Source organism: Phanerochaete carnosa, assembly GCF_000300595.1.
Source record: "Phanerochaete carnosa HHB-10118-sp unplaced genomic scaffold PHACAscaffold_7, whole genome shotgun sequence".
Lineage (NCBI taxonomy): Eukaryota > Fungi > Basidiomycota > Agaricomycetes > Polyporales > Phanerochaetaceae > Phanerochaete > Phanerochaete carnosa.
In genome coordinates, this window is record NW_006767634.1 from 1561549 (window position 1) to 1589378 (window position 27830).

The 27830-nt window shown below is 54.4% G+C and overlaps 11 protein-coding genes across 11 annotated transcripts; 6 read left to right on the top strand and 5 right to left on the bottom strand.

Annotated features, from left to right (window-relative positions):
* Positions 1-17: 17 nt before the first annotated feature.
* PHACADRAFT_163712 (uncharacterized protein) lies at positions 18-4843 on the bottom strand (the record flags this gene model as incomplete). The annotated part of the gene is made up of 21 exons (XM_007398032.1): positions 18-98; positions 123-531; positions 582-696; positions 755-818; positions 877-1337; positions 1390-1553; positions 1605-1777; positions 1831-2174; positions 2229-2292; positions 2343-2404; positions 2454-2599; positions 2653-2789; positions 2845-2922; positions 2974-3238; positions 3289-3431; positions 3487-3604; positions 3655-3885; positions 3934-4054; positions 4105-4477; positions 4616-4758; positions 4786-4843. 21 exons carry the CDS (start codon positions 4841-4843, stop codon positions 18-20), a joined length of 3750 nt encoding a protein of 1249 aa, XP_007398094.1.
* A 181-nt stretch (positions 4844-5024) lies between these two features.
* On the top strand, positions 5025-6914 carry PHACADRAFT_259760 (uncharacterized protein). The gene is made up of 3 exons (XM_007398033.1): positions 5025-5118; positions 5170-5557; positions 5618-6914. The coding sequence occupies exons 1-3, from the start codon at positions 5060-5062 to the stop codon at positions 6860-6862; spliced, it is 1692 nt and encodes a 563-aa protein (XP_007398095.1). The 5' UTR covers positions 5025-5059; the 3' UTR covers positions 6863-6914.
* Positions 6915-7853: 939 nt separating this feature from the next.
* Positions 7854-9085, bottom strand: PHACADRAFT_259761 (uncharacterized protein). Its single transcript, XM_007398034.1, has 4 exons — positions 8356-9085; positions 8193-8308; positions 7947-8141; positions 7854-7893 (listed from the first exon to the last, which is right to left on the bottom strand). Exons 1-3 carry the CDS (start codon positions 9019-9021, stop codon positions 7979-7981), a joined length of 945 nt encoding a protein of 314 aa, XP_007398096.1. The 5' UTR covers positions 9022-9085; the 3' UTR covers positions 7854-7893; positions 7947-7978.
* A 232-nt stretch (positions 9086-9317) lies between these two features.
* PHACADRAFT_259762 (uncharacterized protein) lies at positions 9318-10906 on the top strand. Its single transcript, XM_007398035.1, has 6 exons — positions 9318-9539; positions 9602-9611; positions 9673-9678; positions 9732-9915; positions 9967-10101; positions 10151-10906. The coding sequence occupies exons 1-6, from the start codon at positions 9354-9356 to the stop codon at positions 10218-10220; spliced, it is 591 nt and encodes a 196-aa protein (XP_007398097.1). The 5' UTR covers positions 9318-9353; the 3' UTR covers positions 10221-10906.
* A 661-nt stretch (positions 10907-11567) lies between these two features.
* Positions 11568-14467, top strand: PHACADRAFT_259765 (uncharacterized protein). Its single transcript, XM_007398036.1, has 5 exons — positions 11568-12098; positions 12148-12392; positions 12448-13682; positions 13736-13843; positions 13893-14467. The coding sequence occupies exons 1-5, from the start codon at positions 11654-11656 to the stop codon at positions 14131-14133; spliced, it is 2274 nt and encodes a 757-aa protein (XP_007398098.1). The 5' UTR covers positions 11568-11653; the 3' UTR covers positions 14134-14467.
* On the bottom strand, positions 14427-16000 carry PHACADRAFT_125113 (uncharacterized protein). Its single transcript, XM_007398037.1, has 4 exons — positions 15648-16000; positions 15574-15593; positions 15300-15516; positions 14427-15243 (listed from the first exon to the last, which is right to left on the bottom strand). The coding sequence occupies exons 1-4, from the start codon at positions 15817-15819 to the stop codon at positions 14606-14608; spliced, it is 1047 nt and encodes a 348-aa protein (XP_007398099.1). The 5' UTR covers positions 15820-16000; the 3' UTR covers positions 14427-14605.
* Positions 16001-16095: 95 nt separating this feature from the next.
* On the bottom strand, positions 16096-16894 carry PHACADRAFT_259768 (uncharacterized protein). Its single transcript, XM_007398038.1, has 3 exons — positions 16787-16894; positions 16578-16729; positions 16096-16521 (listed from the first exon to the last, which is right to left on the bottom strand). Exons 1-3 carry the CDS (start codon positions 16854-16856, stop codon positions 16402-16404), a joined length of 342 nt encoding a protein of 113 aa, XP_007398100.1. The 5' UTR covers positions 16857-16894; the 3' UTR covers positions 16096-16401.
* A 908-nt stretch (positions 16895-17802) lies between these two features.
* On the top strand, positions 17803-19430 carry PHACADRAFT_259771 (uncharacterized protein). Its single transcript, XM_007398039.1, has 4 exons — positions 17803-17895; positions 17975-18104; positions 18426-18685; positions 18741-19430. Exons 1-4 carry the CDS (start codon positions 17866-17868, stop codon positions 18960-18962), a joined length of 642 nt encoding a protein of 213 aa, XP_007398101.1. The 5' UTR covers positions 17803-17865; the 3' UTR covers positions 18963-19430.
* Positions 19431-19891: 461 nt separating this feature from the next.
* On the top strand, positions 19892-21389 carry PHACADRAFT_259773 (uncharacterized protein). The gene is made up of 4 exons (XM_007398040.1): positions 19892-20338; positions 20398-20549; positions 20616-20940; positions 20998-21389. Exons 1-3 carry the CDS (start codon positions 19910-19912, stop codon positions 20749-20751), a joined length of 717 nt encoding a protein of 238 aa, XP_007398102.1. The 5' UTR covers positions 19892-19909; the 3' UTR covers positions 20752-20940; positions 20998-21389.
* A 172-nt stretch (positions 21390-21561) lies between these two features.
* PHACADRAFT_98896 (uncharacterized protein) lies at positions 21562-23240 on the top strand (the record flags this gene model as incomplete). Its single annotated transcript, XM_007398041.1, has 6 exons — positions 21562-21717; positions 21770-21825; positions 21875-22089; positions 22147-22715; positions 22771-22967; positions 23030-23240. 6 exons carry the CDS (start codon positions 21562-21564, stop codon positions 23238-23240), a joined length of 1404 nt encoding a protein of 467 aa, XP_007398103.1.
* Positions 23241-23884: 644 nt separating this feature from the next.
* PHACADRAFT_125125 (uncharacterized protein) lies at positions 23885-25961 on the bottom strand. The gene is made up of 10 exons (XM_007398042.1): positions 25280-25961; positions 25132-25225; positions 25051-25078; positions 24977-24993; positions 24914-24921; positions 24769-24859; positions 24628-24707; positions 24518-24574; positions 24306-24467; positions 23885-24241 (listed from the first exon to the last, which is right to left on the bottom strand). The coding sequence occupies exons 1-10, from the start codon at positions 25627-25629 to the stop codon at positions 24130-24132; spliced, it is 999 nt and encodes a 332-aa protein (XP_007398104.1). The 5' UTR covers positions 25630-25961; the 3' UTR covers positions 23885-24129.
* Between the last annotated feature and the right edge of the window lie 1869 nt (positions 25962-27830).

Consider the following 27830-nt stretch of genomic DNA (forward strand, 5'->3'; position numbering starts at 1 on the left):
ATAATCGTAGGTGAACATCAAGGAAGAACTAGAACGACTCCATCTGAGATACTACCTTTCCTATTCGTTGAACCACCGCTGAGCCGGTCATGCCCATCCTCGGACCTTTTATCCCATCTCACGTCCACAACGCTCAGTGCCTCGCCCTCGCTGTCTTGTGCGTCCGCCCCGCCGGTGGGTGTTCTACGGTCCGTAACTCTGATGCGCGGCACACGCGCGTAGCCGCACTCGATCGGGATCATGTTCCACATGAGAGCCTCCTCACTGCCCGGCAGTAGGACTGGAATGCGCCCGCTGCGTAGTCCGGCGAGCACAAATCCATCCGAGGGGTCGAACTCAATCTGCACAACAACGTTCGCCGCGCCGCTCTGCCGCAGGTTGCGTACGGTGAGGCGCATTTGCACCGGCACGTGAAGCTTCGCCTGCGTGGGCACGTCGAGCAGTGCGACAAGCTCGTCTGCGGGTGGCTTCAAAGGCGGGAGCGGGAATCGGCTTGTTGCAAGCGAGCCCTGTCCACCATCAGGTAAAATCCTGGAACAGCACTTGAGTATCGGCTATTGTAGATAGTGACGAACACTCACCTCCTCCAAGTTATCTCATACGCGCCTGGTCCAGGGATATGTTCATCGGCAGTTTCTGCCACTGCGCCGATGGCTGCACGACAGCAATCGCTGAACTCATCGCCGGGAAGCCATTCTGCTTTTTTGTCAGCGCACAATCACAATGGTAAAAACAGCTGCCCTGGTATGCTTACCAGAGAGCAGACCTTCTGAGTCCACGTCAAGCGCACAGCTAATCACCCTAGCATCCGAACCGTCCTACATGAGTTTTGCGGTGAAAATTCGGGGAGACACGCCGTTCGTAAATGCGACACACCTCTTTGACCAGCTTCGCGCTCTCCACCTTAATACCATGCGGACCAGTACAGGTCCACACCGTACAGACAGTCGCCTCCGCCCCAATCCCGTCCACACCAAATCCAGGCTCGTACGCCACGAGATCAGCAAGTCCAGGGCGCGGCGCCATCGATCGGCGGTACGCGACGTCGTGCTTCACGATGATAGGGTCGACGGTCTGCAAGACCAGCGTCCGTAGCGTCTCGCCAGTATCGTCTGTGGCAGGCGACGGGCTCTTGGGAGAGAGCGGGCTGGTTTGCGCTACGGCGTCGCTTTCTGGAACGCGCGAGCGTATGGAGACATCGATGACGGTGTCTGAGGCTGCACCTGCACTTTGTAGGTAGACGGTCTTGAACGTGCTGACTCCCGGAGCAAGCGTGCCGAAGGACACGCCCTTGATTAGGTTCGTCCAGTTCTCCTTGTCCGAGCTAATGCTATTGACTGCAGAAGATCATTCAGTTAAGTCTACTGGAGCGGCTGCCGGAATACTGACCAGCATACTCAGCCTCGGAAGGATGCAGCATGGCGTCCGCTACGATCTCCAGTTCCCTGTCATCTGTGTTGGTGACTTCGACTATAATTGGATACTCTTCGCCAAGGTATGGAGGAGAGTGATGCGACAATACAACCTGGACCGAGTGTGGCCGTGGTCGTACGCTATGGGAGCCTGCTTTCAGAGGTGGAATAACACTGCCGAAAATCACTTACGTCACATGTGAGACTGGATGCGAGGGATCTCTACGTATTGGTAGGAATTTGGGGGGCTCAAGCGAGGTAAGCCATCGAGGCGTTGGGACGATACCGTTTCGGATGCTGATAGGCTGCACAGGTAGCTCAATCCACCAGCTACTTTCCTTCACAGTCAAGACAAGCTTCGAAATCTGGATATGGAAGTCAGAAGTGCTTCCCTGGGGTAAATCTAAAAAGAACATACCGTTAAATTCGTTGGGACAGTTGATACCAGCGTGCCAACGAGGACAATTATGCCGCCAGGCCTCCAACGCAGATCGGCCTCAACCTCCCGTGGAACATCACCCCCGCCAAGTCCAACATGACTCTGCCCTAGGTCTACGCGCTGGATCAGCGGCAGGCCGACGTCGGGATCCGATGACTTGTGCAAGACGGTAACCGGAGCACTTTCCTCGTCGAAGTGGATGGTCAATAATGAGAAGGGCAGAGAAGATATGAAAGTACGAGATGTGGCGCAAAGCGAAAGCTGAAACGCTGTAGACTCGTCAACCTTGGCGTCTGAAGCCCAGAACACGAGTGAAGAGTCCACTGTGAATCGCGGCGGTCAGCGAGACGACGACGATAAACGACTAAACGACGGACAGAGTGGTTCGGCGTCAAGTAAGTCGATAACTAAGGGATGGTCAAGGTCAGTAGGTACAGTGCTCTGTCCTCGGGTCAGACGGACGCGCACAGCGAGACGAGTGGTCCCCGCACCTTCAAAACTGCCAACAAGTCCTCTTGGATTGCATCCGGCTCATCGTCAGCCGAGTAAGCGCCTGTAAAATACGCATGAGCAAAACGCATGAGCAAGAAGGACTATCTCACCTTGGGCGAGCATCTCGAACAGGAGCTGGACACTAAGCTCCATGTCACCTAGCTGTTGAGCGCACTTGAACCAAGTCGAGAGTAGTGGAACGAGCATGGCATCCCATTTCTCACGTCGGTATGTCTTTGCGATGCGCTCAAAGAACCTTGGTCGAGGTAGTCAGCTTGGTGGAGTACGAATCCGCAGGAGCCGTTCTACCTTGCTGCCATATCAAACTTGCCGGACTCGTAGTAAGTCTGGGCGATGCGGTAGGCTATCCACAATGTCTGCCTTCCCTGGTTTTGTGCATTTGTGGGGCTATACTTCTTAAATAGCTCGTATGATCTCGTGTAAAGCTGACATGAGGCACACTAAATCAACGTGCAACGATGTGATGAAATGAATTCGCACCTCCAGGATAATTGCAAGATGATCCACTTTCCGCTCGTTCTCAAAGCTTGGAGGAGTTGATGCTGCATTCTCAGGTGTCTGCTAATTGATTCAGGCTTTGCTACTCAAGCTCGATTTATAGGCACTCACTAGGCTATCCGTGAAGTGTAGGAAACGAGCGCGACGGCTCTCGGTGCAGCGTGCGGCCATGTAGTAGTAGAAACCTGGATGCTGGAGTGCCTGTGTAGGATTAAGTCCTAGGGAACGTAGAGATTCTGTCTCAACCATGCCACGCTGCGAGTCGAGCGGCTGAGATACTACAGTAGATGCCGCTGAAGACGACGAGGGAAGGTAGGTCGGGATTTTCAGCGTGCCGCGTGCTCCCTGCTCTAAAAGCTCTGCAAAAGCACGATGCCTAATCGATGTGTCAGAGAGGGCCCATTTCCTAACACGCACGATACTCACTGTCTTGCCACCCAGCCCCAGAACTCGAATGTCTCTTCGCCAATTCCCCAACCGCGGCACAGGTCGCTAAATCTACGCATGTGCATCGAGTGGTATGCCAGAGCCAATGAATGCTCATGATTGTAGAGGTAAAGCTTGCAAGTCTGACCGGAATGTATTTAGTCTGCTCCTAAGCGGGTTAAGACGATGAGGACTGACCTTGAAGGCGAGGCTATCTGCGAGCACCCTCGCCTCCGCCCACCGCTTCGTGCGTGGGGGCAATATTGCAGTCGAGCCAAACATGACCTGTAATGCCGAATATGCGTCCTGGTAATGTCTAAAGCGCAAGTGAGAACTCGTTCACTGTATGATTGTAATCTGACGTACTTCAAAGCAACCTCGTCTTCTCCACGGAATTCAGCAAAGCAAGCCATCTTATATTCATACCTTACTGTCCACCCCTCCGGCCGCAGCGGTCGTGGCGCGACCGATCCGGGGGCCGAGATGGGGGAAGTATAGGTTGAGACCGCCTGCGTATGCCGATTGCGTTTCCGCCGGACACGCTTGGAGTGATTGGTATAGTATTCTAATGCTGGCTCCCACAAAGCTTCCTGTAGACTAGTTGAGAATAAGTCTCTAGCTGGACAGCACGAGCGATTCTCATACCTCCGAACAAAGTCGCCAATCTCTGAAGGTGCGACTGGACTTAGGACAAATAGAGCTGCTCGCGGGTCAAGTCCGCTTTGCCTCCTAATGTACGTAAGTCGAGTATCAAGCGCAGAGTCGTCTACAACGCGTCATTATATTTTCTCCAGACGATAAACCTTTGGCATGTACCTAACATTCGTCTGCTTGCCATAAGAACAACAGTCAGCTTGATGGACCTCTCGTTCATCAGCTTCTTTCTCTGAGCGATTTCCTGAGCAAGCTCCGTGTCTCTCCTGCGTTCCTCGGCTTCGCGCTCCCGATCGAGGTCTGGGTCTGGCACGTCAAGAGGTGTACCGCCTGACGGCCGCTGGTACTCAAAGATACGCTTGAACAGAACAAAGACTGACGGAACCAAGGAAGTGTGTTTTCGTATCCATATAGGTGCAATCAGGCCGTCTGGGTAGAGTGGTGACGACGGGGTCAACGGGGACAGCGGTGAATGCGTGGGTAGGAACTGCTGGTCCTCGGCCGGGGGCATCTTACGTGGGGGGAAGCGTACATCCTGTATAGTCAGGGATTATTGTCAATGTATAATCCATTAAGAAGCAGTACACAGAGGTCGACAAGGGCAGAGGCACTTGCAAGTTCTGAACGTGCGCATCCTGAATGGCTCAGTTTGCATATGAGATTGTGTACGCACCGGGTCTACGAATATGACTTGAAATGTCTTAGCTTTATCCGGATGCCATACAGCAGGTCTCCGCTGTGCCTGCAGCATATCTTTGAGCCGTAGAGCGAGCAGCGAGAACGAGTCTTGGGACTTCGGTGCTGGAGATTGTGGACCTGTTGGCGGTGGTGGCGAGCCCAGACCTGCAACGAACATTACAGGCGCAAGCTGCGCCAGAAGCTCTGGCGGGTACGAGTTCATTATTCCCGGTCGAAAGCGGACTTCAGCAGAGGAGTGTATACTCTCGGGGACGCATTTGGTCGAAGTGCAGATACAAGTGAAGAAGCGCCCGGCTGGAAATCTTTGGGCATGAGTTGCTTCTAACCGTCACCACCGTCTTGAGTGTGTTCGATGACGACACACTCGATGTGCACTGGCCTTGGCATTCGATGGTTATTCGCTTCTCTCTTATTCCTCATGTCGCCCGTCGTCGCCCAGAACTTCACCGATGATAGCACCTACAACAGCACCGATGGGTGAGCCATGCTGTCGCTTCCGGGGATGCAGTCAGCTCAAGTTCTCTGTAGGAGCTTCGGTATCGATCCAATACTACGATATAGGCCTTCATTTGCCTGCTCTCTGCCTGTCCAGATTCTCATGATAGGCATCGTGCTGACGCTGACCTCTGTGCTCCTCATTCACCTCATCTTTACCGCTCAGTACCACTGGCCTCTCGCTCCTGTCAACTATGCGTTACAACTCTCCGCCGTCATTACCCTGTTGGTGTCTTTGATAGCGACACTACATGTCGTTCTCGAGGCTGCAACGCAGGAGAGCACGGTATGGCCCTACATGCTCACATACATTGCTGTCGACATACCGCCACTACAAGATGAGGAAAGCGCCGCGGGCTGGCGGACAGGCGAACTTGCTGCGTGGCTGCTCATGAATGCTACGACGTCGGCGTTGATACAGGTACGCACTTTGCGTCGCTCTCCCACAACTTACATTGAGCCTGCTTCTCCTGTTCCATAGATAACCCACATTCAATTCCTGACCCTTCTCTTCCCGTCCAACTTGGAACGCCGCCTCATTTTTATTCTGCTAGGCCCACTCGCTATCGTTGCAGCGATCATGCAGCTTGTTCCTCTCAACGACTCTTCAGTTGATGGGAAACTCACTTCGATCGCCTCCGCCGTGCAAAACATCTGCAACGCAACGCTGTCCCTGCTTTTTACAGCTTCGCTATTCATTTGGGGCTTCCTTGTCAACCGTAGATCGGCTTGGAGAACGGACGGTGGCACTGCCGCCTTCGGCATCGGCGCCCTCATGCTCGCTTTGGCTTCAACGGCGATCACGTTCATCTACATCCCGAGCAAAGACCATTACTCGTGGATGCCAGGCCTGATGTGGGCGGTCATCTTATGGCAGAGCTTCCTGGGCTGGTGGTGGTGGGTTGGGTCGGGTATGGGTGTTGGAGAGGTTGATGAGCTTCTACGGCGGGAGGAGAAAAGGAGGATGAAGCGTAAAGCGAGATTGGTAGCGAGGCAAATGCGGAGGGAGAAGGCGCAGACGTTATGGCACGGTGTCACCGGAGCGTTCAGCTACGACAAAGAGAAACGGCGCATGAAGGCCGCCAACATACGCAGTGGCACTCCGACTGGTAATCCTCGAAGCAGGAGCATTCCCACCACGTCAACGATGGACTCCTCCGAGACGTCTGGCAAGGCGAGCACCTCCTCCGTTTCGACGGCCGACGCTTTCGTGCACAAGCTGCAGCAATTTTACGCCACTCGTCAGCTGTATGCAGCATACCTTCGCCTGCGTCACGCACACCTCACTGCCTCGCGTGAACAGGCGGAGGAGAACAACGAGCGCATGCAGCAAGTTTACGGTCCTAGCGAGTCCGGCGGCGAGGTTGACCCTGTGTCTGTGGGTTGGGGCCTAGGGAGCTATGGTGTACGACAGATGAACCGTGAGGACACGCAGGAGCGGCAACAGGGGCTGCAAGGGATCTTGGAAGTCGATGAAGAAGACAAGACGAGCGATGACGGTAGTAGCGTCGGTCGGCGCAAAGAGCACAGCGCGGAGACGGACTTCCGCAGTCAGCCAGCCAATGCTAGACGGCGAAAAAACAGATTAGCAAGACGAGATACCGATGCACGCAACGAAGGTACCCTGCCACAACATACACCCGTAGAGGGTGCGCAACCGCAGTCGATGTGGTATTGGGGGCCGCTGCGGCGCTGGAGGTTACGGGACTCTACTGTTTACAAATGACATGATCTCGTGCACGGATTATTCATATAATTATGGTTGTACTTATATGGTCTGTACGTATAGTCTTTCTGGAATACGTTCTTAATACCGTCGGTTCGAGCTTTGGTTCGCTCATGTAAAAGAACAGCGTAGCTGGAAAACCCGAGCAAAGTAGTTCCGGGTAGCGCAAACTCTTGACATCGATGTGTCTTTCGGCAGTCCTCTAACGGCTTAGAGTGCAGAACTGTAGTTGATTGTATGTGTGCGTCGGTTGGAGGATTGGCAACTCACCCAATCTCTGCAGCGTTAATGTACCGGGCACCACAGACATTCACAGCACTGCAGCGGAATATTTCAACAGTCTTGGCCCTCGCTAAGACACTGCTGCCGTTTCGTAAGGGACATGTCCAGCAACGAGCTGATGACCACGGCCGCAGCGCAGATAATGCAGTAATCGATGAGCACAGGGCGCATAATGTTTCAGACGACATCGATTTCGTGAGCGTAGTCGCCTGGTAAGAGGGAGTTAACTTGCATTTACTCGTTGTTTGAGCGATCCAATAAAACATCTTGCAGGCAGCGTACTTCGCCTTTGTGCTGGCCTCCTCAGGTATTGGCCAACAGCTATGGCCTACTCAGCGCCGCTTCTAACGTCCCCAGCTGCGGGATAGCCCTCGTGAATGCACTTGGCGGGCATGTGAGGTCAGAGGATCTTCTAAGTTACGGCAGCTGAATGAATTCATGGGCTGTGTTGATCGAAGTCCGGAGGCACATACCGTGTGAACCTCTTGAGGCTTTGGCATAAGCCGAAAAGTTAGTACGCGCGTCAGGAGTCAGCAGACAATCAGGGTCTTTGAACATCGGAACGTACAGTCCGGCCAACATTGGACTGGTGTTGATTCGAGGAGGAGACATATGACTCATGGTGGCGAGCGAGGACCACCCAATGGCGCGGATCTTACAGCATACAGAGCACCATCGCGGACGTCCATGCTGATGAGTCCTTCAGTGTGCTGAATCAAGGTGTATGCCATAACTAAAATACAGAATTCCTAGATTCCTACTACTCTCAGCAATGCTCGTCTGGGCGGAGGGAAGTACGCACCATTCATGAAGAATTCAATTAGCTCCGTATCGCTAGAACGTGCCAACATCCACAACTTCTCTGCTTTCTCCTATCTGTATACACAAACCGTTCCCCGCCCAAGGAGGCCGCTGTAGGTGGCCATCTTCGCCAGGGCCCCCTTTGGTTATGCCGTCGCCGAAGAAGACATAGCCAGGGATGTAGCGGTCGACGAATCTGCTCCAATGTCAGTATGACGTCGAGAAGACAGCGGAGATGCAAGCGCACTTCACAACTTGCTCGTCTGTCATGCCTTTGCCTCCATTCACGGCTTTCATGTTGTGCTCCTGCTGTAGCCTCCACTTGTAGATATAGTCGTATGGATGACTCCCCGCGGGCTTAATCTATGAAGGACGTCAGATGCGGCTCCTGTCAGGAAACACGAACGCACCTGGATGAAAGCATCGAAGTATGGCCACCAACTCGCGAGGTCCTTTAGCCTCTGGTTGATGTCAAGGACGTCCTCCTTCCTGAATCCGCGACTAATGAAGAAGTCATCCCCGAGCCCTTGGACGGGTAGCTCGAAGCGATGGTCGATCTCCTCTTTACTCGACGGATAAAACCCCACACACCAACCTTCAAGGACGACGACGTCAACGGGTCCCCTGACATTAGTTCCCTCGGGCACACGGTCGCCTTCGCCAGTGTGCAAGCTCTTGTCAAACCTCGGGATGTGTACGTCCGGGTGGTGCTCAGGGTCCTCGTTAATGCGCTTTAGCCGTGCAAGGATCTCTATTCCAAGCTTCACGTCGTGCGTGCCTGGTTGCCCCCGTCCCTGTAATAGCCTGTTCTCTGGGTAGGCCTTTGCTACAGCTACGAGATGTTCGTGCGGGAGGTACAAGTCGTCTATGGATAGCACGACAACCTTGAGAGAATGCGGCTCAGAGACGAAGGCTTCTTGAAGACGGGTCGTCAGAAATGTCTTCCCGCTTCCCTGTGGTCCTTGTACCGCGACAAAAAGAGGAGATTTTGTGCTGCTGGCGGGCCCTGCGCGATGGCGGGCAAGTTGCTTGAGCACATGCTCACTCATGAGCTTGACCTTCGACATCGGCTCCATGACCGTGTAGAAAATATCTGGCGAGATTTGACCTCGTCCTGGCTGGATAATATGCGAGCAAGGGAGTGAAGCGGTTGAAAAGGATGTTTTCAGGCTAACGGTTCCGTCGCACTTGCGATATGAGAGTGTGCGCGCATCCTATTCGGCCGTCCGCATGGGCGCTCGGTTGTTTTGCACTCAGATTAGACTCCGCCGAAGGCGTTAGACAGACGCGCAAGATGCGTGGCAAGCGAGATGGAGGAACTGCGCGTTCCCGGCGCACCCAACAGCAACGTCGACGCCCCCTTCCCCCCTTTGCATTGTACGCTTCTTGTCGGCCCATCCTCACGAAGATGATGAACTCCTCCGACACCACGACATCCGACACGCCCTTCCAGCCGCTGTCTTCACAGTATGCGAAAGCAAAACGGCAGTATCAACAATGGCTGGACAAAGTCACGCCGTTTGTGCTCTATCGCTGGCTTGCAACAGCTGGCCTGTTAGCCGTATTTGTACTGAGAATCGTGCTGGCTCAAGGGGTGAGTTGCTGGTTTCAACCTTTTCAAGTAAACGTAGCTGACCATGGCGTCCAACTATTTAGTGGTATATCGGTGAGTTGAGCCATCCCTAGCCTCCATAATGTGGTACTGAGTACACGTTCGCCGATTATAGTATGCTGTATGTGCTATGTTGTCCTCTGCCGAAGTGAAATTTTATTAAGCGATCCTTAGATGCTCATGCCATCTACTTGCTTAATCTTCTCTTGGCGTTCCTGCAACCCAAATTCGACCCATCGCTGCAAGAAGACCTTCTTGCAGATGAGATTGAAGGCGGTGGAGAGGAGACCTCACTTCCGTCAGCACGAGATGACGAATTCAGGCCCTTCGTCCGTAGGCTGCCCGAGTGGCAATTCTGGTACGTTGCCAGTCCCTTGTTTGAGTTTCACATCATCTGAGCTTCGTATAGGCTTTCATCGACCCGTGCTTCAGTCATTGCGCTCTTCTGTACATTCTCAGAAGCGTTTGACGTGCCGGTGTATTGGCCCATCCTCGTAATGTACTTTTTCGTGCTCTTCGTGCTCACGATGCGGAGACAGATCCAGTACGTCTCAATTATATTATTCACCGCCAGCCTGCTCACTTTCCTTCAGGCATATGATCAAGTACAAGTATATCCCCTTTGATCTCGGTCGCAAGGCACGCTATGGCTCCAGCAGGTGATGTCTTGTACGAGTCCGCATCTAGACGATCTCATAGATCGGGTTTCACTCTTGTGTCATCTCATCGAAGTTATTTTGGGCCATTTCGTGTATTCGACGGCGTAATGTGGAGAATAAGTTTCGGACCCTGAGCTCAGAATAACAGTGGAATGACAGCCTTGCGTTCCTTCGGATAGTCTGGGAACCTGTTGAGATACCACTTGTGTCCTCTGTAAGCCCTGGGAAGCATCAAGAGAACTTCGGTGGTGAAAAAGACGAATGGTGGTGTGATGGTCTCGAGGAATGCTGAGACTGAGACAAATGAAGGAAGGGGCGAAGCCGCAAGTGCAAACCCGAGCCATTCAATCCACTCGCAGAGATAGTTCGGGTAGGATATAAACCGATAAAGGTAGCCGTAGGGTATCGCGTAGTGTTCCTGCTTATTCTTGCCATTGTCGTCGTCATCTTGCGCGCGAGCCTTGCCTTTCGCTTTAGCGCTGCGGCGAAGGTTCAGAAGAATCTCGTCGTGCAAGATATTGCCCGCGTAGCCGAAAGCCCAGAGGCCGACGCCTACCCAGAAGAGCGGCCGTGAGAATGCACCTTCCAGGAACTGAGTGGCGTACGGCGAGGACAGGTATGTTCCCGAGAGTAAGCCATTGACGATATTGAATACGACTGCACAGAAAACGACACCGATGTGGGACTTCGAGCGTGAAGGGGTGCGGAATGGGGACACGAGAGCCCGGTTGAGGTAGTGGAGTAGGAAGAGAGTACCGAGGAACGTAGGTGGATGCGACAAGGATAAAGGCGGGGAGCGTCCAAAGTTGGTGGGAGACAGAGGCGAGTGCCAGAACGAGTACATGAAGGTTAGAGGCGCAACCAGTTCCATCATAACCCAAGACCTGATACCTGACCACGAGTGAGGACTAAAACCAGGCGTGCACATGAAGCATTGGACTCACCGTCTACGACAAGGAGATTACTATGATTCTTCAGCGCGAATCGACCGAAAGGTGCGTCGATGAAGAAAGTTAACGGGGTGACAACGCCTGACCCGACGACGAACGCTTTCCTCGCTACTGCAGGACTACTTCAGTCGTTGGTTGCGGTTGCCCCGGGGTAGACACACCATCGTACACTCCCTGAATCTGCGCAACTTCTGCCTTTGTCATTGCGAGACGCTGCTAACAACGTGGTTTGGGGGTAGGGAAGGCAAGAGTCCAGATACCAAGCTTGTCGCAGTGCCACGGCAGCGCCGATGCGGTTCAGAGGCGCGATGTCCCGAGCTGTGCTGGCTTGATAGGCGCTCTAACTTTTTCTATCACGCGAACTCGAATTTCGTGTCAGTCTCTCAGGTTGCCTCTGTCTATCTTCGTTCATTTTCCTTGTCGTGATTCGACCTTTGGTCGCTGGTACACGCCTCTTTGTCGTCGGTGACGTGTTACTCCCGACGGCATGACATCCTCTATGTACTTTTCCCGAGGCAATGGCTTCGCGGAGAAGTCACATCTTGGTAACGGATTGCCCACACATAGCTCAGCTGTCCTCGAGAAACGACACCGACATGGCCACAGTATCTCATGGCTAAACCCTGTATCCCTCCCTATCCCTGGCGTACGGACGCGAAGACTCCGACTCATGATCCCGAACATTTCGCGCATGTACCAGGGCAGCCAGGCCAGGTTCGGCAGGAGACGAGGGCCATTTATGCTCTTGCTTGCGCTCTTTACATCCGTGTATCTCATGGTCGCTGTGAATCGCCGCTTCAGTGGCAACGGCGTCTCGTGGGTGGACACTCTATCGTTCCCCGACCCGTCAACACTCGTCTACCGACGCGAGGACATCCAGCGGATATGGGAGTGGGAGATTGCTGCGGGACATTATCCTAGTGGACGGCGGAGTACGTGGCAATGATGTGCATCTTTTCGCAGTTACTCACAGCCTCGCAGTACCTGAACAGGTCGGCCTTTTGAACCCGCCTCGAAACCCCGCGCTTTCTGCGCGTGGCGCGCTATCATTGCCACCCCGCTTTAGAGGACCGATTTCCACCGACACGCTTGGGATAGGCCCTAAGCGCGTTTACCCGGACATCCATCGTCAATTCCCAAATGTTGCGTATCCTCCTCGCCCCATTCCTGGTAGCGTGGCAGATATGGACGCCATCATGGACCACTGTGATTTTTCGACTGGCAAGGCAAGGTTCCTGCTTTCTCTCTGTTGTCATGGACTAATCCTATGCATACTACCAGTATGTTCGTGACTGCCTAGAGGTTCTACGACTCGGAGCTGGACTCGAGAACGGGGCACGAGTCAGGCGAGGCAAGATGGAGGAGTGGAAGTACATCTACGTCGAAGACAGCGCGGTTCACAACGACGCGGACACTTCTGCGTTCGCTAAGCCAGCTTTCGTGCTGAAAGCGCAGGCCGAGCGGGATCTCAGCTATGACCTTCCGAAGAAGCGCGGCGCGGAATGGGAACCACATCTCTCGCTACCAACGCCGCCTCAGTACACCCCGTACAAGGACCTGTCGAATGTTTGCGACGATGAGAATCCGCGTCTCTACCACATGTTCTGGACGGGACCATTTACGGACAAGCCGTATCTCGCACTCCTATCGTTCTTGTTCACTCAGAATCTCGGTCTTCACCTCGACGACCACCACCAAGACCCTAACGTATGCCGACCGCAGTTCTGGCTTTGGATTAATCCAGGACCAGCTGCGTCCGTGCCCAACCCCTCTGCTGTGCGCGACATGTACGATCAGCTCAAGTCTAACCCATGGGCGTCTCCGTTCCTGCACCCGAAATTCAAGGACGTCATTCAGTTCAAGTTGTGGAACACCACTGAGCAGCTTGACGGTATCCCGGAGTTGAAGAATGAGTGGCGCGCAATGCGCGATAACTTATTCAACTCTGGTGGCTACGTCGAGAAAATTCCGCAGCCGGTGGATGAAGAGGAAGAGGAAACGGAGCCCGTAGAAGCTGAGGTTACTGGCGAGGATGGTGTCATGGCCCCTGCGCCTGCCCCTACGAAGAAGCACAAGGATGAAGATGATAAGGTCAACCGTGTTGGTTCGAAGTCACCCTCGTCATACGACCGACTTTCCGTCATTCTCTCGGACATGGCGCGTTTCGTCCTTTGTCATCGTTTTGGCGGCATCTATCTTGATGCGGACACCATCCTGCTGCGAGACTGGGAAGAGCTCTGGGGCTGGCGCGGGGCGTTTGCGTACCGGTGGTCGCGTCTTGAGAAGTACAACACCGCAGTTCTGCGCATGAACAAGAACTCTACTCTCGGGACGTTCTTGTTCAGGACCGCCCTGAAGAATGGCCTTGACTTCCATCCCATGAGTATTTCGAAGTATACCAAGGACGCGTACCTCGAAGGCCTTCTGCTCCGCCTGCCCGACGCGCTGTTCGACTCAGCGTGGCTTAACACCGAGTCATACCAAAGGGACAAGCCGCCCCAGCCGTACTTCACAGAGTATGTTCTCGTACTTCTTGCCTGTCAGCTGTGTTGGCTCATATTATTCTTAGGTTCCAGGACTTCTTCGAAACACCTCTACAGTCTAGCGCTGCACCACAAGCGCTTGGCTTTGATGGCTTCTTTAAGGGGGCATACTCCTACCACTTCCACAACTTCTGGTTCGTGCCTCAACCTGTCTCTCTATTGGCCAGCTAACCTCGGCCTCAGGTGGAGGCCATTCGACCCGTCACGCAATTATCCTGATCTGGGCTCCCGCTTCGCGGCGGGAGAGCGCATAGCCCGACAGCAGCTCGCAGAGAGCACTTCGACGAAGCTGCCCGACCCTGAGACTGAGACCGTGCTAGACGACAAACGGGACCTCGACTGGGCCACAGTACTCAAGCGCACGTTCGAAGCCTACATCCGCGGCGAGCGGCCCAATATGTACGGCGAGTGGATCGAGTGGTAGCCCGCCCCTGCCTTTTTCGCTCCGGCTGCTGGTACTTTCGGCCGGACAATTCTCTTGGTGTGCAGACGACTGTATGAAATGCTTCCCGCTACTAGAGGTGTAAGCCTTGTCGTAATATCCTCCCTTCCCTGCCTCCACGTTCAAACTCGCGCACTAACTACCATTATCGACTCGAGGGCGAAAGTTGTTGGATTGTTTCATCGTGCGCTGCCAGGCGGTGTTTCCTGCGCCGCGCTATCCTTCCCTTGGTACCAATAACAAATATTTCTCGGACGTATATCTGTGCACCTCTACTGTACATCATACAAAAATAATAACTGTCCTTCGCTTTGTTCTCGTTATTCAGGATAACATTGCCATGTTAGGTTCAAGACATTGGAAGCAGAGTTGTGCGATAGCTGGGGACGAATACTCGCTATGAGATGGCTCAGTAGCCCGTACCTATTCTCGTCCCCTCGAAACACTATCAAATTCATTCTTCGAGCAAATCGAGCTCAGAAGCCATCGCAGCGTACGCGACCGAGCCGACGAGCGTCGAGAGCCCGAACGCGAGCCCGCGCTCTGCAGCCTTGCGGACGTCAGCACCGGCGCTGTACAGCGCCCAGGCCCCGCACGAGATCGTCGTGAGGATCGCGTCCCAGCCGACCGACGTCTGCGCGGGGTGGCTGTAGAGCGCGCCGAGCGCGGCGTGCGCGACGCCCGAGACGGAGCGCTGCTCCTGAGGCAGGGAGCGATAGGCAACGACGCTCGCGTGCAGGTGCATCGCGAGGGCGGTGTACATGACGACGCGGTAGAACGTACGGGTGTCGAGGCGGCCTGCGTCGCGCCTATCTGTCTGTGACGGCCGGACGAAAAGGGGGATGAACAGGAGAACGTGCATCAGCGTGAGCGCTGGGCCGAAGGTCGCATCGGTTGTCTGCGGGGTGTAGTAGACTATGGCCATGGTGAGCGGGACGGTGAGCCAGAGTAGGGGCGACACCTTCGAGGGCACACGACCGGAGGGCCGTGCGTTGGCAACCGCGTAGTAAAAGAGGTTCACGCCGACAGAGATGGTGAGCATCTGCCCGAGGAGCATGTAGGCCCAGAGATGCTTGATCCGGTGCTTATTCCCTGTATTATTGAGGAGGTTATTCGAGGAAAGATGGAAGATAGAAAGAGCATTTAACCTTCGACCGCTAAGAATACAGTCCATGTGCCTGCTGTGAAGAGACACAGCTGTTGGTTCAGCCACCAGCTCCACGAGGATCCGAAGCAGACATTTTTCCACGCTTGTTCGAACAAACTGGTGTTGAGGAGCCAGTCGGCGACGCGTGCGGGGAAGTATGCGTCACGCGTTTTGTCGTCGAAAAGTGTGGTGGTAACTTCGTAGTCGTGGAAACTCCACTGGATTCGTGCCGGTGTCAGTGAAGGGCTCAGGAGAACAGCTACTTTGGGACTTACAGAAGCAAACTTCAAGATATCTTCAGGATAAGCCTGATCAGCGTTGCATACGTTCCCAGGCGCGGTCTACTCACAGAACCAAGTGATACCAAACGATAGCCCGGCAAGCACAAGGAACACCTGCGAGCCTTTTCTCTCGCGATCATGGGGCACACTAGCCAAAATCTTGAAGGCTAGCCACCCAACTATCACGAAGAACGAGGCTAAGGCAGAGAGCGCGAAGAACTGAGGAAGAATATTGGCCATGGTGTTTTGACTAGAACAGGCGCCCGTCCTGTGGCGTTATATATCCTGTCAGCTGGATTGGCGTTTAGGATAATTGCGCAGAGGTAGACAGAGGCCCGCAGATCTGCAGCAGTTCCGCAGCGGCCGCGGTGCTGTGCTTGAGCGCGGCAAGAAATGATAACGTAGAGGCATTCCTGAGCTGCATGCTGCTCATCAAGGGCCGAGCCAAGCTTGGCCAGCGCTTGGAAGACAGCCGAATAAACACTGAGTAACGCGCAGCGAAAGCACAGGCGACAAGCGAACTCTACTGAGCTCTTCTCGTTCCTCCAGTAGTCTAGGTATTCTGCGGAACCCCTTGGCAGAATTTTAGATTCTAATAAACGTCTGATGCGTGTAGAGATGAACATTACAAGGAGTGCAAACTTTCAGTGCTATCGCTACAGCTTGAGCCCAAGCAGAAAATTAATACAGTAAGATACGGCGGAGTGTCGACAAACCATGACCAGCGGGCCAGCCTACGATGCATGGTAGGATTTTAACGAATGGCATGCTAACGCCAAAGGCAGAGCCTCTGCACGCAGCGCAAGGGAATTTGGGCCTAAATCAGGCAAAGAAGACGAGCACACTTCCAGCCGCAGCGAGCGCGATAGCCGAGCATGTCCAAAGACCAAGAGCAGTCGCGCCATTGATTTCAGCGTTTATGACCGCCGTAGCATTGTGAGCCTGCAGTCCGCAACTGAGCACCTGGTAATTCCAAGAGATGGACCTACGATACTCACACATTGTTCATTGGTACAGTTGGTAACGGGTGCGACAGAGGCACGTTGGCCAGTGACAAGAAGGCTGCCTGTTTCTCCGCTGTTCACACCGATCATGTCTGCGCGAGGACTGAGAGCCATGTCCCGCAAGTCCAAACGGTCGGCAGCGGGGGCTGTGCGCTTCCATTCAGCGATAGTCTCTCTAGTCCGGACGTAAGACTAGGGCTTACGAGCAGCATTGCAGACAGTCAAGGTCGCGAGGAGGCCGAATACTAGGTGGCGAACAATTTGAGAGCGCATCACGCCAGGTTCCCAGCAAGAAGTACTAGAAGAGAAGTGTGTCGTAAATAGATAGAAGGGAAGCAGGGGAAGGCCTGGAAATGAAAGAGCGATAGGTTCACGTCGAAGGTGCAATGAGGCAGGAACGTGGGATAGTGATAAAATATCCTGAGCTCTCGAGAGGATTTATACGTCTCAAACGGCCTTGTAGTGCTCGTCACTACAATAGCCTCGACGTCGAAAACAAGACGAAAAACGGCTGAAGAGAAAAACAACGCATTTTCGGGCGAGGTTGACTGGCCGCTCTCGGAACGGCGTGTCGTTAGCATGGAACGACGGAAGCGCTGTCAGCCTGTCGCGGACCCTTTCATTCTGATGCCTCGACTCCGAGTCTTGTATAGTAGATTTTCGGCACACCACTGACACGCCTGCCACGGCTAGGCACAATCCTTGAGCCCATTACGGCCTCATGAGACGGTGGTGACCGCTCTTATCTGCGACGACCGAGGGTCTTTGCAAGGAGCGTATCTCTGCAACGTAAATGTATACGGGACGGGGGAAAATTATGAGCGCTCCACGTGAAACAAGGGAGTTTCCTTTCCTGGTGATCGGCGTTGAGTACACGGCTTTGAAGACCCCTCACGTCTGGCTCACCGCTGACCGCGCTGACATCTATTTCCCGCTCAGTGTCGATGATGACGAGCACCCTTTGCTCGCTACATGTCTCATGTCTCGTCCTGGTCGTTAGGCTGGATTTCGGGTGAATTGTTTGGTATGACGTCAAATACAGGGCTATCGGACAATTCCGCCAATCGGCGAGCGTGCACTCACGGGTGCTCTCGAGCCTTGCCCTCATTGGGTTGATCGTTAGGGTTCTCCCACATGGACAGCGTGGTTTGGCCTTGTTGTGTCCCGCCGTCTGGTCAAAAACCCTCCCCTGGCCATCCCCTTCCCTCACGACCGTCCCCTCGTCCTTTCTCGTCGTCCGGACCCTCTGTCGTAATCCCCTCCCTAGTCCATATCGTCTGCCATGCGTGCCACCGCTTTCCTTGCCACCGCGGTAAGCCCTGACTTTGCATGCAGTCGAACTTATCCTCAAAAAAACATCACGCGTCGTTCACGCGTTTTACCACCTGCAGCTTGCCGCCTCGGTCGCCAACGCTGAGACCTTCCAGATCTTGATTGGTGCTAATACGACTGCCAATGCGAGCCAGATCTTCACGCCTCAACAGCTCCAGGCACATGCTGGCGACACTGTCATTTTCAACTGTGAGTTGTAGTTTTTTAAAAGCTCTCATCCTTCTGCGCACTCCTGGCATGGTTCTGTACTGCACGAGAGGAGGTGTCCCCTCTGCGCAACGGCACAAAAACGCGCTCAGTGAGCGTGGGTGAGCTCCTGCAGCATAGGGAAAGACGCGGACTCCCCATCATGCGTTCATGCCTGGGCGCGAACTCGCGCACGCATTTACGTTCTCCAGATAGAAGCGTCATGGCGGTATCTATGTCATCAGGGCATCACCGCCTAGTCAGCCGTTATCGGTACCCTCATATCAACATGTCGTATGACTTGCTGATGCGCCTCCCCCGCAGTTACTAACGGCACCTACGACCTCATTCAGTCCAGCTTCGCCCAACCATGTGTGCCCCTGAATCAACAGAACAACTCGCTCAACGGCTTTGACACGGGTGTGCGCCCTGCGGACAACGGCACCTCGATAACGACGTTCCCGGTTAATATCGTGGACAATGTAACAACCATCTGGTTCTACGAGAACTCGACCTGCGGGCAAGGTGGTGTCGGCGGCATCAACATCAACGAAAGCTCGACTGAGACTCTTGCCGGCTTTGTTGTAAGCCTATCTCCCCGCTTGCTCAGTCTGCACATGCAAACTGAAGTTACTCTAGCGCAACGCTATCCGCCTGAACGGCACCAACGCGACCGAGTCGTCAACCTCCTCCCTGCCGCTCTCTACCGGATTTTCCGGCGGCAGCAGCAGCGGCAGTAGTGGCACCGGATCGTCGTCGTCGCCGAGTGCGAGCCAAACCGGCAGTAACAGTGCTCAGCACAACACACTCGCAGGCGTTGCTCTTGCGCTGCCTCTGGCTGTTGCCGCTCTGTTCCTTTAAGCGACACCTCTCTCTACCTTGGTAGATGGTCGAGCAGAGTCTCAGACGAGTTAAAATAGCTTGAGTTGTGGGCTTGTGGACCCAGGAAACTTCCATTCAGCCCACTGTCTTTGCTCTTTTATTGGCGGCGCGCTTGTATGGCATTCATTGCTCTCACGTACATTCTAGCACGGGCTCTATACACTCCCTTACGTTCTGTACACCACCCGAACCCTGTATACCCTCCCACTATCACTCTCCGTGCTTTATGATGTTGTTTGTTCCCCTACATACATGTATCTGCCCTCTGGCATTTGCCTTCGTGCCTCCACGCAGGCCCATGCTTGTAACCCCTTGTCGCCCGCCGCGTCTGATCTTGGCTCTGGATCGTTGTGCCGTATAGACATTGACGTGCTGGACCTAGTTTACTCGCTCTTTTACATAAGGCTAGCCTCTGATGTTAGATGCGTCTGTGATATATACCCTTCTACCATCCTGGGCAACTCAGTGCACTTCGCATTTGGTGTGTAGGACTGTCTGCGAAGGAACCTTTTGGCCTAATGGAATCAGATTTGCGTTAATCCGATGCTACGTCGTATAGGCATGGAAGACGACGTATTAACGTGGGGTCAGCGGAAGGACTTACCCTCTGGTTAGGGTTATGAAGCGCGCTTAGGTCTTAAGAGATAAGATAACGTTTAATCTAAGCGCCGATCTCATCTCTCTTCGCACTGCTCAAAAGTCTTGTGTAAGCCATGTCTGCCATGCTGCCATTCCCAGACATGTACCAGATGCCTGACGATAAGTCCCAGAGGCCAAGATGGCCTCTCTCGCACTCGGCAATTCTGATCAAGGCACAGCGAATTTGGCCGACCAGATGACTCGACCAGGCGTGATACTTAACGGCCGGGAATCGAGAACTGTCTTATCTGCTCCTTACAACCCGCAACGCTGGCAGCTCTTCCAGCATGTCAGCATACGGCGCCGTGATCTCGCGCAATCGCCCTGCCGCGCCCCTCGCGTCGACCGCCTGGCTCTGCAAGCCGCGCGCCAGCGTGCCGACTCACCTCACGCTGCACCACCTCACGCTCGCATCCGCGTCCATGCTGCCGGGGCTCGTACCGTACCTGCACCGATGCTTTGCGGACGAGCTCGAGCGCGGGGCGACGTACCCACAGGAGATCCTCCCCGGCGAGCCGTACACCCAGGCGCAGTTCGAGACCTATTACTTCGCGGCGGACGTCATCGTGGGCATCGTGGGCCTTGGCGATGCGCCCGACAGCGACGGCGCGGCTGTCCAGGGTGGTGTTGAGGAGGCGAGGCAGGGCAGGGGCTGGGAGGAGTGCGTCGCGGGCGTGTACTACGTGAAGCCGAACTATCCTGGCCGCTCGTCGCATGTGCGTTCTGTGGCTCCTCTTGCCGGGTCATACTCGGTGCTGAATGAGCGTGCCTTTAGATCTGCAACGCGGGATTCTTAATCCCCCTTGCCCAGCGCGCAAAGGGCTTCGGGTCTGTCCTCGCAAAGTCGTACCTGCACTACGCGCCGCGCCTGGGCTACGAGGCGAGCGTGTTCAACCTGGTTTACGTGAACAACATTGCCAGTGTGAGGTGAGCTACACCATCGTACTCCTGTGCTGATGCTCGTGCTGTCGCTGATCTGACGTCCGCACACAGGATGTGGGAGTCGTTGGGATTTACGAAGGCCGGGCTCATCCCGCGTGCAGGACGGCTGAAGAAGGCGGACGGTTCGGGCGAGGAGTATGTGGATGCATGGGTGATCTACAAGCAGTTCGAGACCGTTCAGCAATGAGAAAGGCGGTTCTTTGCCGGTACCGAATGCCTCCACTGGTTACCGCGGCCGGCGGACATGCAGGCAAATCTGGATTTCGTTGCTTCCGGAGCCGGGAAACAGAGCCGCGGCTCCAGGACATTTGGCCATAGTCCATCGCCTCACATTACGATGCGTGGCGTGCGAGCTCGCCGAGCACTCGTCGGGGACGTGAGCCACTCCGCTGGCGGTTCTTATGGCACTTAATTGTCGTTCTTCAATGGCCAGTGCTGTTTTATCGACGTTTAGGCGGCGGTGCCGCGGGTGCCCTTGTGAGGGTTGTGTGCGCTAGTCGGCGGATGGGAACTGCGGCTTTCATCGCGGAGGCGCGTTCCTGTGGAGTCGCAATAATCATCACACAATGCTCATTTTTAGGGTTAATCACGCAAGCCGCCTAGACGGCCGACGCCCAAGGTACGTTAATTTTTCAAGATCGCGTCTGGGGCCTCGGCCGCGTTTCTTCCACACTGAATTTCAATGCTTTCGTTGAGCACAGGTTGCATAACGTCCGAGAGCTGCTTCGCATGGACTTATCACAGGGACGTCCTTGCTGGTCAGTGTGAGGAGAGGGTTTGCCGAGCGAACAGGGCGGCTCGTCATTCTACACAATCAAACTGATTGCATATGGGCACATGTCAACATGTCTCCGCATCCTATCAGCCTCTCGCAGCGGTGCGCGTGGAGTGGTTGTCAAAGTGGCCCATAAAACCTTTGAGGCCTTAGATCTTATGGTTTCTGCTGACCCCCTTCCCCAAACGCTGACACCCTCGTCCCAGGACTTCCGCTAGCGGCATGTCGGAGGAGAAGATTGTCGAGGCAGCGTACCCCGAAGACAGCTCTTTCGAAGGCACGAGCGACTCTAGCTTGGATGTTGAGAAGGTCATTGGCGTGCAGATCGCACAGGAGAGCAACCATGCCGTCAAGTACAGGACCTGCTCGTGGCAGAAGGTATGTACATGATGTGCGCCATTACCCTAACATGAGCTAAGCAATCTCTCAGACGGCTGGGCTACTGTTCTCCGAATACATCTGCCTTGCCATCTTGTCCTTCCCATGGTCGGCAAAGCTCTATTATAATCGCTATCCGAAGCTTACGTTTGTGCAGGTCATTCTCTATCCTCGGGATGGCGCCAGGGATTATCGTGACCATTGCGGTCGCCGCGAGCGTACAATATACATCGCTCATTCTCTGGCGCTACTGCCTCAAGCACCCAGAGGTTCGCGACGTGTGCGACATAGGCAAGAAGCTCTTTGGCGGCTCGCAGATCGCATACAATATCACTGCCGTGTTTTTCATCCTGAACAACACGTTCATTCAAGGTACGCGCATTTTGTCTTTCTGGAGTAACAGTAACATATCTAAAATCGCATGTGTAGCTCTCCACTGCCTCGTTGGCGCAAAGCTTCTGAATACCCTGACCAACGGGCATACAGCATGCACTGTCGTTTGGAGCGTTGTGATTGCGGTCATCTGCTTCTTCGTCAGCCTTCCACGGCCACTCAGCCAGCTCAGCGGGCTCGGCGTCTTCAGCGCTGCAACGATGGGTATCGCAGTGCTACTCGCAATCATCTTCGCAGGCATCCAAGACCATCCGTTTGGGTACATTCCAGGGCAAGAACCTCTTGTGACGCGTCTTCCCGTGGCCGGCACGACGTACGTCGGGGGCATGTCCGCGTTCCTCAACATCACGTACACCTTCGTCGGTCAGATCACGCTACCGTCATTCATCGCCGAGATGAAGAACCCGAAGGACTTTCCCAAGGCGCTCTGGGCGGTCACTATCGCTGAGGTCGTCGTTTTCACGCTCTGCGGCGCGCTCATGTATCATTTCGTTGGCAACCAGTATATGACCTCGCCCGCGTTCGGGAGCCTGCAGCCCGTGTACAAGAAGATCGCGTTCTCGTTTGCGATCCCGACGATCATCTTCCTGGGCTCACTTTACTCTGTATGTTGCTCCCTGAACGCACAATTGTCTGCCTTAGCTGATAAGCGATTCGCAGTCCGTGTCTTCGCGCTTTGTCTTCTTCCGGCTCTTCCGCAACTCGCGCCATCGGTACGAGAATACGCTCGTCGCGTGGGGTGCCTGGGCCGCCATCGTGGGGCTGACTTGGACTTGCGCATTTGTCATCGCCGAAGTCATTCCCTTCTTCAGCGACATGCTGAGTCTCATGAGCTCGCTCTTCGATGGCTGGTTCGGGTGCGTTCATTCCACTCTCTTCCTTCTACAAACAACGTCCACTAACAGCGGCATGCTTGCAGGTTTATATTCTGGGGCATGGCCTACCTGACGCTCTACCCGGGCGCGAAGAAGTGGGCGGGCGCGTGGCGTAGCGCAGAGACGATGCTTAACTATGGCATCATCCTCTTCGGCCTCTATATCCTCGTCGCGGGCACATACACATCCATTAAGAGCATCATCATCGACTTCAATGGGCAGACAGTCTTCAGCTGCGCCAGCAACGGATTGTAGAAATGCGCTTTTGCAGGCGTGCGCTCTGCTTACCGACGCTCGTATTCCTCTGGGCTCCAAATGGTGTACTTCTAATGTGTAAACTATAATTGTATCTATAGGGCTAGACTATTACGACATACTGCTTCCGTTCGTCCACGGGTTACGGTGGCGAAGCGAGGACCTAACCTTTTGCGGTTTTAATGCGGCCAACGCAGAGGTCCTTCGAGCTGGAGTGCGTCCATCCCTGATATGTACGCCACAGGTCAGTCAAAAATAAAGCGAGCATGGTCGCCGAACTCGAATCGCATATGCGTAGGAACGGCGGTGAGTACCGTGCCCCGGGCAATAAACATACAGGCACTAAACATGCGCCCAAGGTCGGATGATGTGACAGTCGAGTCACAGTCAACATCGTGTACAAGTGCCACAAGAAGAGTGTTAATCGATGCGGTTTCGGAGCTGGCGGGCGCGCAACCTACCGTTGTATGGCCATGCTGCTGGCTTGCTCTTGCCCCGCCCGCATATATTATTTGGCGCGGTGCACGTTGCACCAGTCCGTGCTATCGTCGACGGGGCAAGCGATGAATGCCGTGGGTATGCCACAAGAGTACACGCTCGTCAGAGCCGTCTTATCTCGGAGCACACCTGCTATTTCCATGCCCCTCAATTGACTGAGTAAGGTCGTGGAAGACAAGGCTGCTTTACTCGGGGATTGATGATGATTGAACGTTGATGTTTAATGCTGCCCTGCAGGTCACTACACGAGATCGACGTTCCGCACATGGATGTCGGCAAACTCCTTCGCTGTTCCGTAACAAGCACCTTGTCCCCGTATAACAGTTCCAGTGCACTTCAATTTGTTGCTATCAGATTAAATATACGAGTACAATCCACGATGTGTGGTTATCTAAGATGCCAGCTTGAGGTCGTCCCTACGTGACTTCGAGGCGGGGTCGAAGAACGGCTTTTCGCCGATGCCAACGACACGGTTCCCCTGGCGATGGTCGGCGTAGTCGTTCCTGCACATACACGTGTGAGCACATGCCCTTGAAGTAGTAGATGGCAAAGAGGAGGGACGCTCACGTAGCAGTGTGGAAGGTCGCGCGATTGTCCCAGATAGCAACGTCGTTCACGCCCCATTTATAGCGCACCTGCAGATCGTGGTTTTCGGAGATATGACGGAAGAGATAGTCAAGAAGCGTTGCGGACTCTTCAGGGTGCAGCTCGATGATGCGCTTGGTAAAGCTGTGGCGCATGTCAGTGGCACGGGAAACAAGGGGGTGTGGCGCACGCACCCCTTGTTCACGAAGAGTGACTTGTAACCAGTGACCGGATGAGTACGAGCAACGGGACTATGTGCAGATAATGAGAACGATGACAGGCATGGGTAAAGCCTCAAACTTACTGGATTGCACGCAGGTCTGTACTGTTGTTGGCTGGGTTACCACGATCTTTCTGGATGGGTATGTTGAGCTCCTTTGAAGCCTATGGCAGTGCATACAGCATATCGATAAGAATCATGTTAAGACCTTTGAAGAGTGCTTACTTCGTGGAAGAAGTTTCCATCGTGCTCCGCAGTCAACGTCTCCAGGAAACGCTGCAGTGCAGGTGAAAGGCGGTCATACGCTTCGTATCCACTATATAGTGGAATTAAAATGATAGCAGCAGGAGGCTATTGCATATTTACTGGCCTGGCCCACTACACAATTTATCAAACTCACGACTGGTGCAGCGAATATGGGCGTAATACTCACGAGAGTGTCTCCGCCAACTGCCATACGAGTTCAAGTGAGACCGAGCGTGTGTGTGCACATGTCTGGCAACGTACCTTTCGGCAGAGTATGCATCTTTAAGATCTAAGAGACGATTCAGGAGGACGGAGCTTTGGAGATGGACCAGGCGGACTCACCGCGTAGTCCGACGGGACAGGCTCAAAGGTGATATCCGTGTGCCAGCCGTCGCTTGCCCTCACATTCCGGGCATATCCAGCACGCGCAATCCCTCTAACGCGTCCAGACCAATTAGACACACAGAACAAAACTCGCAAATTCACGTACCCCGCAGAGGAAATGATCGACGTGTCCGCGCCGAGCTCCGGCGTGTCCTCCGAGATGGGATGCTTGTGCAGGCCCGACTCCGCCGGACGTCCGGTCAGCTGCCCGAGCTTTAAGGCGAGCACCTTCTGTTGCTCGACGGTGATGTCTTGGTTCTTGAAGAACACGACCCCGCGGTGGGACACGAGCCGCGCGAGGTCGCGGATGAGCACATCAGCGTCGTCCCCGGCGAGCCACGCGCTCAACCGGACGTCATCGGTCTCTGGGAAAGACGTGCCGATATGTGCCGTCTCGTCGACGGGGCTAAAATGGTTAAGAGAGCCGTATACTGAGGGCGTGGGCGCGATGACCATGGTTTCTCTGTGTATTGATGGGCGAAAGGGCTCAGCGGCCGCCGTGGGTGGTGTCCGGGCTGATATACTGGACCTAGATCATGAGGTCAGGGGCTTTCAATGGTCAGGAGTACAGTAGCACGCTATGAATTGGAACGTCGAAGTCGTTAGTGATTCAGTATCTCCAGATCCTCCACACGCATCCGCCTGCACAGGAAAGCGCTTAAACTCCACCTCATCTTGCGCAACTCAAGTTTCGAGTTGCACATCATTTTACCAGAAGTGCTTCAGAACAGCGCGAAGATGTTGTTCGTGATGATAGTGGGCCCATCAAAACGAGGAGAGAATTTTTTTTCTGCACAGCAAAAGAGTAAAGTTGCAGAACCAGCAAGAAGCAGGTTATCGCAGTCATGTGCTTCGAGTTCGTGGGAAGTGACAGCCGGATATGACTTATGGGACGGAATCGAGGCGATAGAAAAGCTCTCGTAGCAGAAGATGGGTCCACCGGTACGCTCAACCCAGAAATCTGGGGCTCGCGACACGTGCATATGAACAAGAGTAATTTGAGTCAACGCGTAAACGTATAGAGCCGCTCACAATCAACATAATTGGCTGAGGACGTGCGGGGTATCCTAGTCTATCAACACGTTTTTGTCCTCTGACAGATCTTCGAGGCTTGCTGGGTATACATATTACGAGAGCTGGAGGCTATTAGAGGCAGGGATTACCCGTCTGGCACGACCCCCAGTGTAAAACCCTAGCCGGACGGCGTTCTCGCAACGAAGGTTAGATTAGACTCACCTGCGTCGCCGTCGCGTGGATCACGACTCTTAATTGCGTCCTAGCAAGCTCGCCGTTAACGGATGAAACCCGGACTGATAAGGTGAGGAACCTCGCGGCTAGACCGCCGCGAGGACCGCTTCGATATGCTGCCTGCGCGTAACAACGTGGCACACTTGACTGCCGTAGCGTGGGCCAATTTGTGCGTCGCATGTACGGTATGTAGGGTCCCGATTCGTATTTCCAGAGCAACTGGAAAGGGAGCGAAATCCTGTCGCCAAGGGATACACCCTCCCGGGTTTATAACAAGACCCCTACAGGACAAAAATTGTGAGCGGCCTGTCATGCGAAGCTCTACGTAAGTCACGTACATGGGTATCTGGAAATGATCGGTGATGGCTGCCATAGGCTGGGTGTTGGGATATCCATAAAGGACCTATACGGACCTACAGGAACGTGCCGTCCTGCGCCGTGCGCCAATCCCACCCTGGAGTCCCCGTGCCTGCAAAAAATTAGGCACCGGCGGAGAAACTGCCTCGAGGGGGGCTCGAATCCGGGACCAATCTGCTGAGCTGGCAGGGGAACGGTAGCGTAATGGTTTGGACGCCCCGCTTGTTCTGACGAGGAAGGGGTCTGTGGGAGGCACAGTATGTCCTCGTGCTATAACATAATGGAGAATACAAATGGGCTCTGCGATCAGCGATGTTAATGTAGCCATGGAGCTTGGAAAAGAACGCACCCTTGTGTTTTTTCAATCCGAAGAAAGGGTCGCACAAGAAGGGGTATAATATGGAGCATAGTAGGCACGACTCGGGACCGTGCTATGCCTTCTCGAGCTGAAGGAACAGCCGTGCTGAGCCAATAAGGGGTAGCGAAGGTCGCACTACGCATCAATAGATGCTTTGACCCGCACAAACGAGGCAGTTGGCTGTGCGAGGCGTCTCTGTGATATACGGCGGCTGACGAAGCCACACCACTGAAACTGTGTGAAGACTGGCAGTAGCTGAATGGGGCCGTCGGCGTGCCATGCATCCAGCTGATGAGACACGAGCCACATGCCTGCGCTTCCTGCTCGTCCAGGCAATATTGCGCTCTACAGCACTTGCTCTGAGCGATACCGGATAGCTCCATCGATGGTCGGCCCGAGTGAGCATGGGTGCTGAGACATGTATGGCGAAATCATCGCTCGATGCTGAGCACGTCTGAGATGGGGCTAACAGCGACCACCGGACGATCCGAAAGATAGACTAACGAACAGGCTGGCGCCCCCTCCGGGTAAGCCAGAGTCATCTTACCGTCTTCGTCGTGAGGCGACGCGCAGGTGCTGTCCCCAGTCTTCCATTGCGCGCCGGGCTGAGCGCACGCGTTGCTCATTGCAGCGGCAACGGAAGGCGCTGCGGAGACGCGTATGCGGGCCCGTTGGTCTCTGCGTCTCGTCACAT

Excerpts from the sequence above, each read along its gene's own strand:
- PHACADRAFT_259760 (XM_007398033.1), top strand. The coding sequence starts at position 5,060 with ATGTCGCCCGTCGTCGCCCAGAACTTCACCGATGATAGCACCTACAAC. Across the intron at positions 5,119-5,169 it reads ACCTACAACAGCACCGATGG|GAGCTTCGGTATCGATCCAA; the intron begins GTGAGCCATGCT and ends AGTTCTCTGTAG. Across the intron at positions 5,558-5,617 it reads CGACGTCGGCGTTGATACAG|ATAACCCACATTCAATTCCT; the intron begins GTACGCACTTTG and ends CCTGTTCCATAG.
- PHACADRAFT_125113 (XM_007398037.1), bottom strand. The coding sequence starts at position 15,819 with ATGGCCAATATTCTTCCTCAGTTCTTCGCGCTCTCTGCCTTAGCCTCG. Across the intron at positions 15,517-15,573 it reads ATATCTTGAAGTTTGCTTCT|TGGAGTTTCCACGACTACGA; the intron begins GTAAGTCCCAAA and ends GCACGAATCCAG. Across the intron at positions 15,244-15,299 it reads TGTATTCTTAGCGGTCGAAG|GGAATAAGCACCGGATCAAG; the intron begins GTTAAATGCTCT and ends TCAATAATACAG.
- PHACADRAFT_259773 (XM_007398040.1), top strand. The coding sequence starts at position 19,910 with ATGTCAGCATACGGCGCCGTGATCTCGCGCAATCGCCCTGCCGCGCCC. Across the intron at positions 20,339-20,397 it reads ATCCTGGCCGCTCGTCGCAT|ATCTGCAACGCGGGATTCTT; the intron begins GTGCGTTCTGTG and ends GCGTGCCTTTAG. Across the intron at positions 20,550-20,615 it reads AACAACATTGCCAGTGTGAG|GATGTGGGAGTCGTTGGGAT; the intron begins GTGAGCTACACC and ends GTCCGCACACAG.
- PHACADRAFT_259768 (XM_007398038.1), bottom strand. The coding sequence starts at position 16,856 with ATGCGCTCTCAAATTGTTCGCCACCTAGTATTCGGCCTCCTCGCGACC. Across the intron at positions 16,730-16,786 it reads GACTGTCTGCAATGCTGCTC|CCCCCGCTGCCGACCGTTTG; the intron begins GTAAGCCCTAGT and ends GGAAGCGCACAG. Across the intron at positions 16,522-16,577 it reads ACTGTACCAATGAACAATGT|GCTCACAATGCTACGGCGGT; the intron begins GTGAGTATCGTA and ends TGCGGACTGCAG.
- PHACADRAFT_259761 (XM_007398034.1), bottom strand. The coding sequence starts at position 9,021 with ATGGAGCCGATGTCGAAGGTCAAGCTCATGAGTGAGCATGTGCTCAAG. Across the intron at positions 8,309-8,355 it reads ACTTCGATGCTTTCATCCAG|ATTAAGCCCGCGGGGAGTCA; the intron begins GTGCGTTCGTGT and ends CGTCCTTCATAG. Across the intron at positions 8,142-8,192 it reads ACAGACGAGCAAGTTGTGAA|ATTCGTCGACCGCTACATCC; the intron begins GTGCGCTTGCAT and ends ACATTGGAGCAG.
- PHACADRAFT_259765 (XM_007398036.1), top strand. The coding sequence starts at position 11,654 with ATGACATCCTCTATGTACTTTTCCCGAGGCAATGGCTTCGCGGAGAAG. Across the intron at positions 12,099-12,147 it reads TTATCCTAGTGGACGGCGGA|TACCTGAACAGGTCGGCCTT; the intron begins GTACGTGGCAAT and ends ACAGCCTCGCAG. Across the intron at positions 12,393-12,447 it reads GTGATTTTTCGACTGGCAAG|TATGTTCGTGACTGCCTAGA; the intron begins GCAAGGTTCCTG and ends GCATACTACCAG.
- PHACADRAFT_125125 (XM_007398042.1), bottom strand. The coding sequence starts at position 25,629 with ATGGTCATCGCGCCCACGCCCTCAGTATACGGCTCTCTTAACCATTTT. Across the intron at positions 25,226-25,279 it reads TCGATCATTTCCTCTGCGGG|AGGGATTGCGCGTGCTGGAT; the intron begins GTACGTGAATTT and ends TGGACGCGTTAG. Across the intron at positions 25,079-25,131 it reads CTGTCCCGTCGGACTACGCG|ATCTTAAAGATGCATACTCT; the intron begins GTGAGTCCGCCT and ends ATCGTCTCTTAG.
- PHACADRAFT_259771 (XM_007398039.1), top strand. The coding sequence starts at position 17,866 with ATGCGTGCCACCGCTTTCCTTGCCACCGCG. Across the intron at positions 17,896-17,974 it reads CCGCTTTCCTTGCCACCGCG|CTTGCCGCCTCGGTCGCCAA; the intron begins GTAAGCCCTGAC and ends TACCACCTGCAG. Across the intron at positions 18,686-18,740 it reads AGACTCTTGCCGGCTTTGTT|CGCAACGCTATCCGCCTGAA; the intron begins GTAAGCCTATCT and ends AAGTTACTCTAG.
- PHACADRAFT_259762 (XM_007398035.1), top strand. The coding sequence starts at position 9,354 with ATGATGAACTCCTCCGACACCACGACATCCGACACGCCCTTCCAGCCG. Across the intron at positions 9,916-9,966 it reads CTGCCCGAGTGGCAATTCTG|GCTTTCATCGACCCGTGCTT; the intron begins GTACGTTGCCAG and ends AGCTTCGTATAG. Across the intron at positions 10,102-10,150 it reads ACGATGCGGAGACAGATCCA|GCATATGATCAAGTACAAGT; the intron begins GTACGTCTCAAT and ends ACTTTCCTTCAG.